The sequence below is a fragment of the Apteryx mantelli genome, chromosome 4 (assembly GCF_036417845.1).
Source record: "Apteryx mantelli isolate bAptMan1 chromosome 4, bAptMan1.hap1, whole genome shotgun sequence".
Lineage (NCBI taxonomy): Eukaryota > Metazoa > Chordata > Aves > Apterygiformes > Apterygidae > Apteryx > Apteryx mantelli.
The window spans coordinates 54,739,393-54,754,463 of NC_089981.1; the positions used below are offsets into that span (position 1 = coordinate 54,739,393).

Here is a 15,071-nt window from a genome sequence, read left to right on the forward strand (position 1 = left end):
AGAAGAACTGTTTTCATCATCCTAAAATGTTCTAAAATGTGCTGCTGAAAAGACGAACTTCATGAAACAACTAAATTAAAATGATGGAAAAGCTATTTTCATCATCTGAAAACGTCTTGTAAAGTCATGACTCTTTAAGGGTTCTGTTTTACAAAGTCTGAGACTAGCAGTTGACTAACTGCTGTCCAAGAAAGCTTGAAAGAAAGCTGAGAGTCATTGTGCTCGTTGGTAACTAAAAACCTTAGTATGACAGGAATGGACAGCTGTCTTCCATAGCTGGGTAAAGCTAATTAATTGGATGCACTATTTGTTTTGCATTTTTAGAGACTGTAATTAAAAAAAATTATGTTTATCATCAACCGTTTCTTTTGTTTTGAAGGAACTTTTAAAGAGGAAGAATTGGCAGTGTGGGCCAATATTTTCAAACTTGGCGTCCAAATCGGTCTGCCCTTCAAAGTTCAGGAGGGGCTGCAGGAACTTAGCACAAAATGTCTCTCAATTAGGCTAGTCATGCACATATCTAAATATGGATTTTATTGTTTAGGTTTACATGAAAGTGTTAATACTGGATTATATTTTGTCTCTCATCGAAAATGGCTCAGAAAGTTCAATATGTAATTATAATATACAGATTTACCATTGATGTGCCAGGCCAAATGTATCATTAAAAATATATTAGCTTAAAATCAGTAGTGGCAAGACTAGCCAAAAAAGATCTAAGATTCTGAAATTAAAATGTTATACAAAAAACTACTTTGGATGGCATAAAATCTCTGAATTTCAGGAAGAAGGAGGCCAGTACCACCTCTAACTAAATGACAACCTCAGCTGCAAGAGCTTGTTTTGTCTAAAAACTACTTGGCTTCTAAATGTAACAAAACTGTAGAAATCTAATTAGATTTCTATGAGACTTTTTCTTAAAGTAAAGGAAACACTTTAATTGGGCTGCCCTATACTTAACCTACCATGAAAATAAATTAGCTGCCTGCAAAATATAGTAGAATCATTGTCTCTTTCCTGGACAAAATTTGCGCATCATTTAGGAATGCAAGACAGAGTTACAGGCAGATAACAAACCTAGATAGATATAATAAATAGATATAAAATAGATATAAATAAAATAGATATAAAATAGATATAAAATAGAGATAAATAAATTTATATCTAAATAGAGGTAAAATGAAGACAATTTTCAAAACCATATTCCTGATAGAAATATGATGATAGTTTTCCTTCAGATGCAGTATTTCCTTCCGTATCAGAATGTAACTACAATACCATAAAATTTGCTTTGAAGATCACCTCTTCATTTCTCCCAAGTTCTGTGTAAATGCACCATAATACTCAACACATGTTGGAGGCATGTGAGATTTTGTTCTGCCTAAAGATCCATTTTTGGTTTTGGCAGCTTTTTAATTTGTACATCTGTGTGTCCAGGTGCATCAACTGGTTTTTTTGCTTTCTTCTGTTTATAAAATTTTGAGATGCGAACCGAATTGAAGACTAAAACAAAGATAGATTTTTCTGGTAACAAGGCACATATCCCCTGGTATATTGCATATAATTCCACTCTCATTTCCTTTTTGGGGGCTATTACTTTTTTGAGTGGGTATGCCTATGATTTCAGAATCAATTTAAATGTATATTAACAAAAAATTATATGTATTAAATATATATGAATGGTTATCTATATGTCTATTAAAGCATATATTCAAATATGTTAAAGTGTAATTATAAAGGTTACCCTAGCAAAGTCTGAATATAGGAAAAAAGTATAAATGTTGGAAAAATACCAATAGTTTGCAGTGAGTATTTTCATCACAAACTGTGATTGTATGTGTCACAAAAGCAATCTGACAAAGATTATCTTTACATGCTAAGAGGCTTACCCTTTAATTTTGAAATAATTACATATGAAAGGAAGCATTTCTGTTAATTTCTCCCACTTTGCTTACACTGCAAAGATAAGATTGCTACAATAGTCAATGTACTGGATTAAGCCATCTCTTTTAGGTTGAACATAGATAAAAATTTTATAGCTAAGAAACAGAAATCAGAAGAGAAAAAGAGAACCTGTTTGTCTCAACGGTTGGAGAAGACATAATCATTATTTAATCAACAGAATTATACACTTCATACTCAGCATAGGACAATGCATGTTCTTTTTTTTAATGCCTTTTTTGTTCTTGAATTCCGTCTCTGGCAAAAAAAAATATGTTGATGGTCTCATCTTAATCTTGTTGCAAAAAAAACTTTATGCTGGCTTCTTTGCCACAAAGGCAAGAAAAGCTTTGAAAGCAGAAACTCTGAATGTAGCAGTGTAAGTAGCTAGTGGCAAACAGGAAGATATCCTAAATATCCTAAAATTATCCTAAAAATAAAAAAGGCACAGAGAAGTCCCCAGTTAGTTTTTGTTTTTAAGAGTAAGTTGGTGTTGGCTTTAGCTTTGTACTTAACTCTTCCGTTTTTGGTGTTAATTTACTAAATACAGAATAAGTTGTATTGGTTGCTCTCTATTTGTGCAAGTGAAGAGAGTAAGTTTGAGGAGGTCTTGTTTGTAATACCACATATCATAAGAAATACCCTGTAAATAGCAAAACCTCTTAGCAGTGCTGATAAATACAATATTTCAGATTTTAAAGTTGGATTTTTTAAATAAAATACAATTAAACTAATATGCAATGCTCTCTTGCACATAATAAATGAATGAAAACTGACAGAAACACTTACCAGAGAGGAAGTAATAAATTATATTTTCATTTTCAATATTACAGTAAGCAGGGTAGAGAAGTAATCTTTGGTTCAAGAAGATATATCAGTTTTATAAAACCAGATTTATTTTATAGTTTGATTTCAAAATTAAATGTCTTCAACTGTATTTTGCAGAAATGGTGAAACATAAAGTGGTGGTTTCAGTTTTGTAGTGCCAAGAACACTTACAACATTTTAAACTCATATCCTTTCTATCTAACCATGGTACCTGTTGTGGTTCTCTCCACACCCACATAACTTCATGAAATGGAATGGGGAAGTTACTGAAAAGCGTGCAGATATAGTATACAGGTATTTGGAATAAGAAAATACTTAATCCAGGTGAAACTTCAGTAACTTTTTGAATAGAAGTTAATTACTCAATTTGGAATTTGTGCAAGACCTAAAAAATTGAACTATTCTGTTATTCTTTAGAAAAAGAAATAAAAAAATAGAAAAATACCAAAAGTCCTAAGGCACCAGAGTGAACACCAAGCAATTAAGTTTTACCACATATCTGAAGACAGCAGCTAGAATCTGATTAAAAATGCTGGCAATAAACTGTGTGGCAGTATGACCAAAAGTGAGGTTGGTACTAATGGTTATACTTACAGGTCTGCATATTATGCATATATTAATGTGCTTTTGATGGGAAAGCAATTAAATTTATTGGTTTTGGTAATATGTGTGACATATATGGTTACACTGTGGTTTCAGTGTAACCTCCTATAGTATCCCACAGATGGTTAAAATCTTCTCTGGAGCCTTTAAACCATACAAATAATTCATTCATAATTTTTGTTGGTGCTGCTTAGATAGTAGACATTTGATTAATCTAATGCATTATGTGACCATTGTAGTATGATATCATTCCTGCCACATGTATTTCACAATAGTTTTGGAATCTGGCCTTCTCACTTTGAAGTGATGGTTAAACTAAATATCGTTAAGCAGTGTGGGAATCCATGGCACCACCTCTCTATATTTTCCTTTCAAAGGGAAAAATGCTAAGCAGTCTCCTCTCAGTATGAGGGTAGCCATATCCTTTCTCAGCTTTTCTTCTCTTTTGCCAGGTTTTCTTCCCTCTGGCCTCTAAATTTGCATCTACTGTGTATCATGTATGTGTTATCTAAGACAATGAACAAAAAACAGGGTGAAAGTCCAGATTTGCAGCCATTTTGATCTATTTATATTATGGTAGAAGGCATTGTACTGAGCATTAGTCAAACACTCCAAAAAAGGGTGTCATCCAGTTATCATACAATCCACATAAATGATATAAATCAAAAAAGATGAATTTTGACAAATACTGTTTAATTAATGTGATAATAAACTATTGGTCTAACAACTGGCAAATTAACATCATACCGTAAGTGAAGTTTTAAGGAAAGATTTGAAATACGACCATTAGGTGACCACAGATTTGTGCTGGGAGTTCCTTGCATAGTTGCAGCATGGGAAAAAGGCAATACATTTGTGAGAACATTTGATAAATGAGCCCTAAAGGCTGGCATCATTACCAGGCTGGAGGCCAATAGTTCACTGATTTTTAAAAGCTTTTGGGCTGAATTTAGGTAAATTGTGATAGGGTGAGGGAAGAGAAGGAGAAAAGAAGGTGGTGATATGATTGAAAGGATGAGTTCTGCATTCCTCCAGTGGCATTTTGAGTAGATTTTGGGTGGCCAATGTAGCCTTTGTCTATACCAGAAAAGTAGTGTTGAAGTAGCTGATACATGAATTAGTGAAGAGTTTTACCAGATTGTTTAGTAATGCTGGCAGAGAAAAAAAGGCAGAATCTTTACATGTTTTTGAGGTAACATTCTAGGTATAGGGCAAACTGAGGCAATTACAAATTACAAGACTGTGTGGCAAAAGAGAGTTGGCTAGTTTCCAAAGAGCATACAATAGATCTGTCAAGCTGCTGTGTGAAAGCTCTTGCTCTTGGAAGAAAAAATGTGCATCTCGTTAGGTGTTATTAAGAAAGGACTAGAGAACAAAACAAAAAACATCACTGAATCATTATATGAAACTGCAGTGAATCCGTATATAGTTCTGTTCTCTTCCTCTCCGGAAGGACATAGTAGATCTAGAAGAGATAAGAAGAATAATAAGGTTCAGAACAGTTTCTGCTTAGGGAACAGTTTAAATAAAATGGAATTCTTCAGCCTGGAGAAGAGCCTACTGAAAAGGGTCTGTACAAGCTTGAATGCATAAAGGTAAAGCATAGAGATCTGTACAAGCATGAATGGTGAATCAGAAATAGTCATTACATATCTAATGTACATCTAATACACATCTAATGCAATAATTGAAGAGCATCAAATGAAACTAGCAGCTGCTGGTACAAATATGATGGTGCTGCTTTACAATAGGTGTACTTAATCTGTTGAATACTTTGCTGCAAGATGTCATAGACGCTAAAAGTTTACATTGCTTCAAAAAGGAGACAGTACAAATTTGTGTAAGAAAAATCCATGAAGTGCTGTTAAATATGAAGAGAATTTCTGGCTGAGAAAGTATTCTGGGGTCTATCACTATATGCTTCCTAGATGTTTGCTACTGGCCAGCCTCAGATGAGCTGTAGTATATTTTTCATATTATCTGGTTTAGCCTTTTTTCTTTCTGTTGGTTGTTCTTATGAGCCAGCTTTCATAAAGGCATAAAATTAGATTTTATTCTCCTATCTACAGAGCTAAAATTTGTCATCTATTTTGTTCAGATAATCAGCACACTGTCAGTAGATCTTGAAAAAATAAAAACAAGTCTATTAGCAACTTGAGATTTGGAAACAAATTGCACTGACCACATGCATTTTACTGTATTTGAACTGGTTTATTCAGTGACAAATACAGTAAAATGTATGTGGTCAGTGTCATACCAGTTAATATATAGGCATTTCTTCTAAAATTTTGAGATTGGGGTCTAGCCGTCTATTACTGGGAGCCATTTTACAGGCTCACAATGCTTTCAGAAAGTTCAGGATTAGTTTATGGGCTGCATACAGAAATTATCATGTGACTGAGAGCTGTCAGGCATGAAACACATCAAAGGAATTTGAGCTATGGGGACATTTTTTAATCTCTCAAAGGGAGACAGTGTTCTACTGTGTTATGGGTCCAAGATGGGTATGCAGCTTGGCTCTAGGTTCAACAGTTGATGTTGACTTGATCATTTCCACCCACATGTGAAGATTTGGATTGCACCATTATTCCTATGCCAGCACAGTTTCATGGGAAAAGGTTTGAACTTTGTCTGAGCCGTGGAAAGCTCAAGTGCCACAGAAAGGCCATCCCAAGCTATTTGCTATCCACATAGCCCACGAGCTACATTGAAGGAGCTATAGAATCAAAGAGAGTATTCCAGAATATCAAGAGTTGAGAGAAAACCAGATAATTTTGTCTCTGTGCACACGTCTCTGCACATCAGTAGAGCCAGAACATCCATGAGTAGCACTTGACTTGTCTAGAAGGGATTCTCTGTATCCTGGCTGAGGGCTTTAGAGCGCAGACTGCGCCAGCTCACACCTTCTTCTGTCTGACTTGAAGGGGAAGCATGAGTGAAAATGATCAAAAGTTTCTCAGTTTAGTTCCTGGTTTGACAATATCTTTTCCTGTAAGGGGGAAAAGTATTTTCCTGAGCTTGTTAAGGAAACTTTTTAAAAAGTACAAGCTTATATGTAGGTTTAGTTTCTGTTTCCTCAGTTACAAAATAAAAATAATTGACTATATTTTCATTACTATGATCTGATGTTAGAGGCCTGACTTGTATCTGATTTACAGAGGAAGTCAACACCTGCCCCTGAGAGGCAAGCAAAAGCAAATGATAATCCCACTGATTACAGTAGAGATCCATGTATAGTATTGAAGTAATGATTCTCCTGTTTAAAAATTCATTGTTTTGATCACTTCATTCAATTTTGTTTTCCATATTGTGTGTCAATGTACAATAATACTTGGTGTTACAGTTGGCGCCACATCTCCTATATTCGTTAGGGTATATTGACCTCTTCTGCTCACTGCTGAATGAGAGTAATGTTTCTTTTGAACACGTCCATGTTGCAGCTGGTTAGATTTCATGGCTTAACCAACCTGCATTCCTTAACTTCGCTTTTTTTAACTCGTAAACACACTGAAGTACCAAAAAATATTAATCCTTAGTGTCTTGGAATGGAAAGTAGACACGAGCTGTGTCATTCACTGATTAATGCTGCCCAAAACACAGCGTGTGAGAAGTATCTATGATTTCATTGCCTCCTCTACTGAAAAGATTTTAAACCATGCATTTAAAAAAGCATGGCAGAGGCCTCCACTGAGATGACCCCAACAGAAGTAAATCTTCAGCTGTTTTCTGTAAAGTCTAGCCATTCCTGTTTTCTCTGTGAAGAAAGTTTTTTTTTTTTTCAATGTTGTAATTATTCATGCTTAGACTGTTCTGTCCCTTGACTTACACAGTCTCCAAGCTATTTATGGAAGATAAAATTTTTATCTTTATTATTGATGTATCCTATCAGCCTAAGAAGGATCCATAGTCTTGTTATAATTAAGATATACTGAACAAAGACTACTTGAACTTTTGTAAATATTTCTAATGCTGGAGAAAGAGGGAAGAATGCCTCATGTCATTGTTTTCTAAATCGGCACCTTCATACCTTTTCCTTCTGTGTCGTGATCAGCTGTTCTACTGTCCTTATTGGTCTTTTTTGTCCTCTCTACTGCTCTGTTAATTTCCTTGCCACTTTTTTCTTTTCTGTGTTTTATTGCTCATTTCTATCCCTTTTTGCCTTTCTCTTTTACATCTCTTTCTGTTGACTTTTCTATTCCCCTTTCTTTCTCTTTGATTTCTCATCTATTAGCTTCAGTCCCAATTTCTCTTCCCTGAATTCTCTAAAAGTTGGCTAGGCTAGTGTGTCCATCCATGCTATTGTACACTGATAGAAGAAGAAAAAACCATCTTTTCCTTGAGTCGGTTCCTTTGCGTATCTCCAAACTCCCCTTCGTGGTCATGCCACTGTAAATGAACAGTTCATGTGAACTACTCCCGTACAAATTAGCTCCCACAGCAAAAACTCAGAAGAAATGGGTATAGTGTGGTTGGTGGATGCTTGGTTGATATTGTTCAGCCAATGCCTTGCAAGTTGTGAAACTCAGGGCTGGATTCTGCTACTGTTCATTCCAGGATCAGGCTCTTGAAGAGGATACTTCTGTCACACTAAATGTGAATATTAATTGAATTTCTCTAAATCTAAGACCTAATCAGTCCCTGTTATTTTACCAGCTGGTTATTGTACTATCTTAATGATTTCTCTGCCTCCCTAAGGAGCCCTTTTACTAGGTAAGACTCTGCATCCTCTCCCAACTTACAGTTGGTGTCTCATTTAATATTCATCTAACAAATGAGCTCAAGCAAGATGGAGTAGGCATTTTAAGCCCTTATTTTGCAAAACTCAACACCTATATAAACACTAGTTAGTCTAGTAAGGTAAATGTTTTAGTAGTGCTTTTGAATTCTTCTTAAGCTATTTGGTTGGCCATTATACTCAACACAAGACTTTAGTGCATTTCCCATATTCTCACAAATTCTTTTCCTTTTCACCTGGTTTCTATAAATTATACAATATTAAAATTGGCCACCTTCATTAGTGTCTAATATAACTGCAGTTACTCTCAAGGAAGAAGGGGAATTTAAAAGAATGATACATTTGTTTAATTTACATTTTGACATTCTGTCACTTAGCTTTTGTTTTGCTATAAATAGACTTTGAACAAGTAATTGCTGAACAATTAACAATAGCCAAGGAGGTTTATGCTTTTGTAGGAAGAAGTTCAACAGTTTAAGTCTATATAAATTCTCATAAGCTACACCTTAAAGACCTTTATAACACATTTAATAGTTTATTTGAAGTTAATTAAAAATAATAGTATGTTGTGTGTTATATCTGCAGGTTGGTTAATAACAATGCATGGGTCTAAGAGAATGGCAGAAGATAATACGGAGTTTAGTTCTGTCATTTCAAATGTGCTTTTTTTGTAGTCTTGTTCTTTCTATACTATATTCATCTCTAGGCCTTGCTTCTAATTTTTAGTATTTTACTGAAAAGTTTTTCAGACAAAGTTATGATAGTATTTGATTTGCCCAAATGGCAACATCACTTCTATTTGTACTCAGGAAAAGAGGTAGAAAAAAGACAATGAACAGAAAAGAGGCATACCTTAGTTGAATTAACTAAGTTTGTCTAGTCACTGGTTAGTTGTTCTTTTATTCATAAAGTGTGTGACTTGGCTGATTTTGCTTGTCTGTTTCCGTAACAGACTCTATCAAATGGGTGCATATTCTGTTTTAGATGAGGGTAAAGAATACTGTGTGTGTTTGTAAGTTTTGGTGGAAGGCTATCATAACTTTTCATGGACAATTAAAATTACATTTTCATATCTAGAGGGTTTTTCATGAAAGTGAAATAATGGAAAGTAATATGAAGATTAGACTTCTGTTGTCCTTAGCCAAAATGTTTTATGATTTGCAATTTGGGTAGTTTCATATTATTTCATTTTTCTCGTTTTAAGAATGATGCTTCAAAACACAATAGCCAGTTCTAGGATCTTTTCCGTGTTTAACAAGGAGCTATTTTTATTTATAAGGTACCTTTACAGTGAGGATACTTCACTGATGTAATTACTGAGCTAACCACTTTCTTAAAACTAGAGCCAGCTGACTTTAAAAAATCCCAAAGAGTTACGTTCATCTTCAATTATGTGCTTATGTTTCTGAGAATGCCTGCTAATCTTATCAGTCACATGTTAGCAAAGTGATTTTTTTCCCTAGGAGACCAAAGCTCAATATATAATTAGTCTGTCATTTTTATGAGCCAAATATCACATGATTCAAATCATGTTTTTTTATATTACAAACTATGCATTTTATTTAAAAATGCTAATAGGTTTCCTGGAAATTGTGCAACTATGGAATAAAATACACAGATCAAAGCTAGGCCTCAATCAGTAAAGTGCATAATGTTCTTTTTAAGTGTAAAAGTTTATAATCCCTAGAATACTCCCTTCAGATGAAAATGTGGACTCTGAATGTTTGAAAACTATTTGGAAAACAGTCCTAGGGCTAAAGAGAATGTGATTGAAAAGAAATTGTGATCAAAATAGGGAAGAAAATCTGTAGATATGGGGAAAACTAACTAAGTATTAAATAGACTACAGATATTTTTAAAACTGTACAGAAGAATAATTTCATATTTGTGTATTTGAGGGTGTACTTATAGCTTGAACCAATGTTGTAGCTAAACAGTGGTGAAAATAAGATTTCTTAAAAGTAATGTTACTATTTCCTTCTGTTCTTAAGCACTGAAAAGCAAGAAATCACAAACACCAATAACTACCTACTAATAGAAGCTTCAAAAATGCATAGATTGGACAAGGAATGTTAAGTTCCAGTGCTGAACATTGATAAGCACAATAATGAATCTATGAAACTGTTTTATATTTTTAAAAAGATGGCCAGAATCTGTTTTGCTGCTGGTGTTACAGTAAGGAAGGAAGCACACATCAGTAATTGCAGCTATAATCCACATTCCTTTTTGCTTTTCTTCCAAAATTCCTCAAAAATTGAGTGTGTCAAAAGTGGTTTGAACTGCACATGGTATTTTAAATACCTTTTGACTAGCCACAGCACAATTATTTCTACTAGTGGAAAAAATTAAATTAGAGAAGAAAGTAGAATTTGTCAGTTGAAAAGTGCCAAGAAATGCATTGTTTATAGGAAGAGACTGATTTGGTGTGCATTAGTGAAAATTGGATTGCTGAGTTTTCTTTGCTTGTTTGCAAATAGAAATTCACTTGCAACTTCTTTCCCTCTGCATTTCACATATGGGAGTATAAACTAGGTGTCCTTAGCATCAACCTTTTAAAGGCACTGATAGCTGGACAAATCCTATCTTAGGAGTGCCAAGAATTTTCCTTCCTTTTTATCAGTATGTTTGGGACATAATTTCTCCTGCCCTCTCTTCTGTGTGTAAGAGAAGATAGTCCCTTTCTGTTAAACTCTATTCTCCTTTTCCTTCTGATTGAACTTCTGATTGGGTTCTCCATGTTAAATCCCAAATGAAACAAGGGTTCTGCCTGCAAGACCCTAAGAGTAAAAGGCAAGAATAGAGGAATCGGATCAATTTTCTTCTTTCCCCTTATCTCAATAGTACTTTTAGTAGAATGGTCTGTAGCTGCTTGCAAGACTATTTTAACTGTCCCTAGGCAAGAACCTCTTCTACTTTGCCTTTCCTCCAATCCCCGTATCACTTAGGTTGGTCAATCAATTCCATCTAAAGGAATGGAGAAAACATTAAAGAAAAACTGGCATTTCAAGGTTTTCAGAGGATATGTAATGTGTAGCCTGGCACATGGTTAATATAATGTTCAGAAAAATACTAATTAGACATACTGAAAGATAGTATGGTGTAATCAAATCAACTTAAAATATACTAAAATAGTCTATTCTGTATATAGAAAAGATCTAGCCAGGAAGATTTTGATTTTTAAGAGGAGTATCCTCTTGCTTTCACACTGCGGCTGTTTTCATTTCATTTCAAAGAAATTCTATAAAATGCAGATCCTGCAAGGAGAACAATATGAGAGAAATCTTTTGCCTGGTGAGATTTTGAGTGAGCAGTACAGACAGACTGTCCTTTTGCTTTTGATTTTCACCTTAGTTAAAAAAATATTCTGACCTACTTTTAATACATTATTAAGTGCCTTTGAATAGTAATTAGCAGTTTCTTGAGCTAAGGTGCCTGAAGAAGGCAGTGGAAATGGTTCTTGCAGGTATAAGAGTATACTAATCAGAGGTAGAACAATTTTAATTTCTTTGAATCTGATAATGTCTTCTGTGTGTATTTTGTTTCAGAATTAAAGTGGCTCAGCAATCAGTAAGCAAGTTAACTGCAGAAAAGAAAGTTGAAACAAAGAAAATCAATCCTACAGCTAGCCTGGTATGATGTATTTCTCAGCATGACATTCAGAATGTTATTTGTTACAGTATTCTGGTCATTCAGAATTATGGTGTGTTTTCTTTCTTGTTGAAGTGTGGTGCAGTATGCTTCATCAGTTTGAATGTAGCAGATTAATATTCTTCCCAAGCAAAAATCTTTAAACTTATGCCTACAGTAATTCAACAATTAAGTTCAACACTTAGTTTGGTTGTGGGAAGGCATGGCTCTGCTAGTTTAGATAACAATATATGACAAGAGCTGCCGTTCTGGTTTCTTCCCCTCCGCCATGAAAGTCTCCTGTATTTTCCTTCATGCTATTTAGTCCATTGGGGCTCATTGTAAATTTGTCCAATGTCCAAGTCTCTTGTACATTTGTACTCTTGTACTCTAACAAAAATTGTTTGCTCTGTTGAGTAATGGCAGAAGGGATTAAATTCCCCTTTGTTCCTTGCTCTTCCCCAGGTTTTTTTAATAGGACACAAAAAGAGGAGTAATAATTTACACTGCATTCCCTTTGGGTGGAGATCAAAACCTTTTTTTGTCTGTGGGCAAGATACATAAGTTAGAGCAGCATCTCAGACTGTAGGAACAAGATACTAAGGGAAGGAAATGTACATGAAGGAATCCGTGTATTATTTCCATTCCCAGAAGAGCACATCAATTGCAGGACAGGTGACAGAGATATAAATGACAGCACTTGCTTGAGAAGAGGGCATTAGACAGCATAATTAGCCAATACTAAGTTAGAGCCTCTATGTCACCTGGACATAGCCACTCTGGACAAGAGAGGGTACTAGTTTCACATGAATTTGAAATGTATCCAGGTTTATCTAGCTGGTCTTCACAGAGCTTGTTATTCATCTGGGTGTTTTTAAAGGCACAGTATTAAGTAAGTCTGTAACTAAAGCAAACTCCATTTCTCTGTAATAAGTAATAAACTGGTTCTGAGCCCTCCTTGAGTGCTTCAGGAGTTAATTTTCTTGAATTAAAGAAAAATCTAATCTGTATGACTAGTTTTGTACTTCTCAGTATTCTAGACCACATGCTTATGGCAACTTGAGAGCAGATGGAAAATTAGAGAAAATAATGATAATAAAACTCTTTTTTTCTTAAACAACAGAAAGAAAGACTACGTCAGAAGGAAGCCAGTGTGACCACCAACTGAAAGAAGATACATGAAAATAATGAGAGTGTGACTTAATACCTTGCATGATGCTTTACTATGCCCATTCCCGAGGGAGCACCTTATGTTAGATGTTGAATTCTACTTTGCTGATCTGTTCCAAGACAATCCACTAATGATTTTTAAGTTCCTTCAAAGGGGTTTGTACATTCAGTAGAGAGAGTTCTCTTAGAAGTTGTTTACATGCGAATTCTAGAATGATTTTCTGTAACTCTTCCTTACATTGCTTAAAAAGTATCTATTTTTAATGGTTATTTGAAGTAATATATGCATAATGCATTAATGTGGAAGAGCTAATATCAGAATTTTGGATGCTGAGTTAAGCAATGACTAACAACCTGTAGGTTTTTTACAGAGGCTTTGTGTAGATTATAGAAAATATGCCATTCAGCTCACAAGAGACTATTACGCCATATTTTTTTTGTTACTTCAGTAGTAACTGAGGTAAAATAGATTGATGCTAAATAATTTTATAGTGTCTAAGTATTGGATGCATCTTTATAAAACTGATTAAATGTAATAATAGATTTATTCTGTATTTTACTATAAGTATTTTTATAGAAGCCTCAGCTTATGTCATACATTGAAATGGAAACAATATTTTGCACATGAAAGAAATAGCTTCAAATTCTATAGTTGTATGATTGAAGGCATAACTGATTCATTATTTTTATGGTTTTGACCTAACATTTCCTACATTCTGAACTCCAAAGGAAAAATGATAAAAATATATATTTTTATTTCAGTGTGTATTGAAACTATCAGCTCCATAACATATTTATTAGTCATTTTTCACTGCACTAAAATACAATAATGTATGTCCCTAAAGTCATACATTCACCATTACATCTCGGGCTTTCAATTCTATTGGCAGATTTCTTTAAACAATGAATATCTCACTCTAGAACATATTTTGCAGCCCACTCTTGTCTCCCTGGTTTTGTATGAATTAAGTGTCAAGGAAGAAATAAGATAATCTTGCTGTCATCTTGGAACATTATAACCATTGCATGGAAAGTAACATTTAGATTCTGAAAAAACCTAGAGAATATCCACTGTTACTTGAAAACTTTTACTGCATTTTAAGGATTCAGATGCAAGGAGATGTCTTAGAGCAGGAATTAGTTTAAGGTAAAACAGAAAAGTGACTCAAATACAAATACAGTAATGGCCTATAAATAGGAGAAACAAACTGGAGAAAACATGCTTCTGATTCCTGTTCAAAAGGAAGAAATTTCCTTTCTTATGATAAGGGTGTCGGAATTTTGTGAACAATAGAGAAGTTAGGTGAAGCAAAAAAGTACAAAAATATAACAGGGAGAAGGCATTAATCCTTTGCTGTAGTAAATGAAAAGAATATACATGAAAGAAACATTATGGGTTATCCACATAGCAAATTAGAGAATCTGTGATGAAATGTAGGGTAAAGTTGGCACTAGAAACATATGCTTATTAAAGAAAACCATAGTTAGGAGACCCCATTCATGAATGTAACGTGAAGATTCTATATGCTGCAGGTTTCTTAAATAACTATGTCTGTCATTCCTGCATAAATAAAAATAAGGGAATCAAGTTTGCCCTGTACATTTTGGAGTTTCTAGCTGCTACAGAAACACCTGAGATTTGTAAGTATAATTCATATGAAAGCAGTCAATAGTAGACCAGCAAAGATAAACTAATGGTTTGTTGTACGTTTTGGAGTTTCTAGCTGCTACAGAAACACCTGAGATTTGTAAGTATAATTCATATGAAAGCAGTCAATAGTAGACCAGCAAAGATAAACTAATGGTTTGAGTTTTGTTTTTCATGATTAGTGAGGACATTTGTGGGGGAAAAAGTTTGCTAGGTATTCCCATTGAAGAAAAGTAAATGCCAAAGATCTGAGTTTTCTGTCTTCCACCAAATGTGTAAAGTACGTTTATTTCCAATATTATTAGTGATAAACAACAGGAGCAATAATGCTTATACAAGCCAAAGAATAACAGCAAGCAAGACAGTTCTGATGAGTCTTTAAGCAGAGCTTTCATATGGTTTTCTACCTACTATGAAGATAGTGTATATTGCCATTTGAGTTGATTGGGAATTTTTCAGTGAACTGTTCTTACTTGAAAAATCAATCAACAAGACTAGTACTGTTTGTGAGAAAGGATT

At 34.3% G+C, this 15,071-nt stretch overlaps 1 protein-coding gene across 1 annotated transcript in view; it reads left to right on the top strand.

Annotated features, from left to right (window-relative positions):
- Positions 1-13,122, top strand: part of FMN1 (formin 1) — a 167,056-nt gene extending 153,934 nt beyond the window's left edge. Inside the window, exons 19-20 of the mRNA XM_067295679.1 lie at positions 11,653-11,737; positions 12,858-13,122. Of these exons, the coding sequence (XP_067151780.1) occupies positions 11,653-11,737; positions 12,858-12,902 (130 nt within the window). The 3' untranslated portion in view covers positions 12,903-13,122. The remainder of the gene's footprint in view (positions 1-11,652; positions 11,738-12,857) is intronic.
- The last annotated feature ends 1,949 nt before the right edge of the window (positions 13,123-15,071 follow it).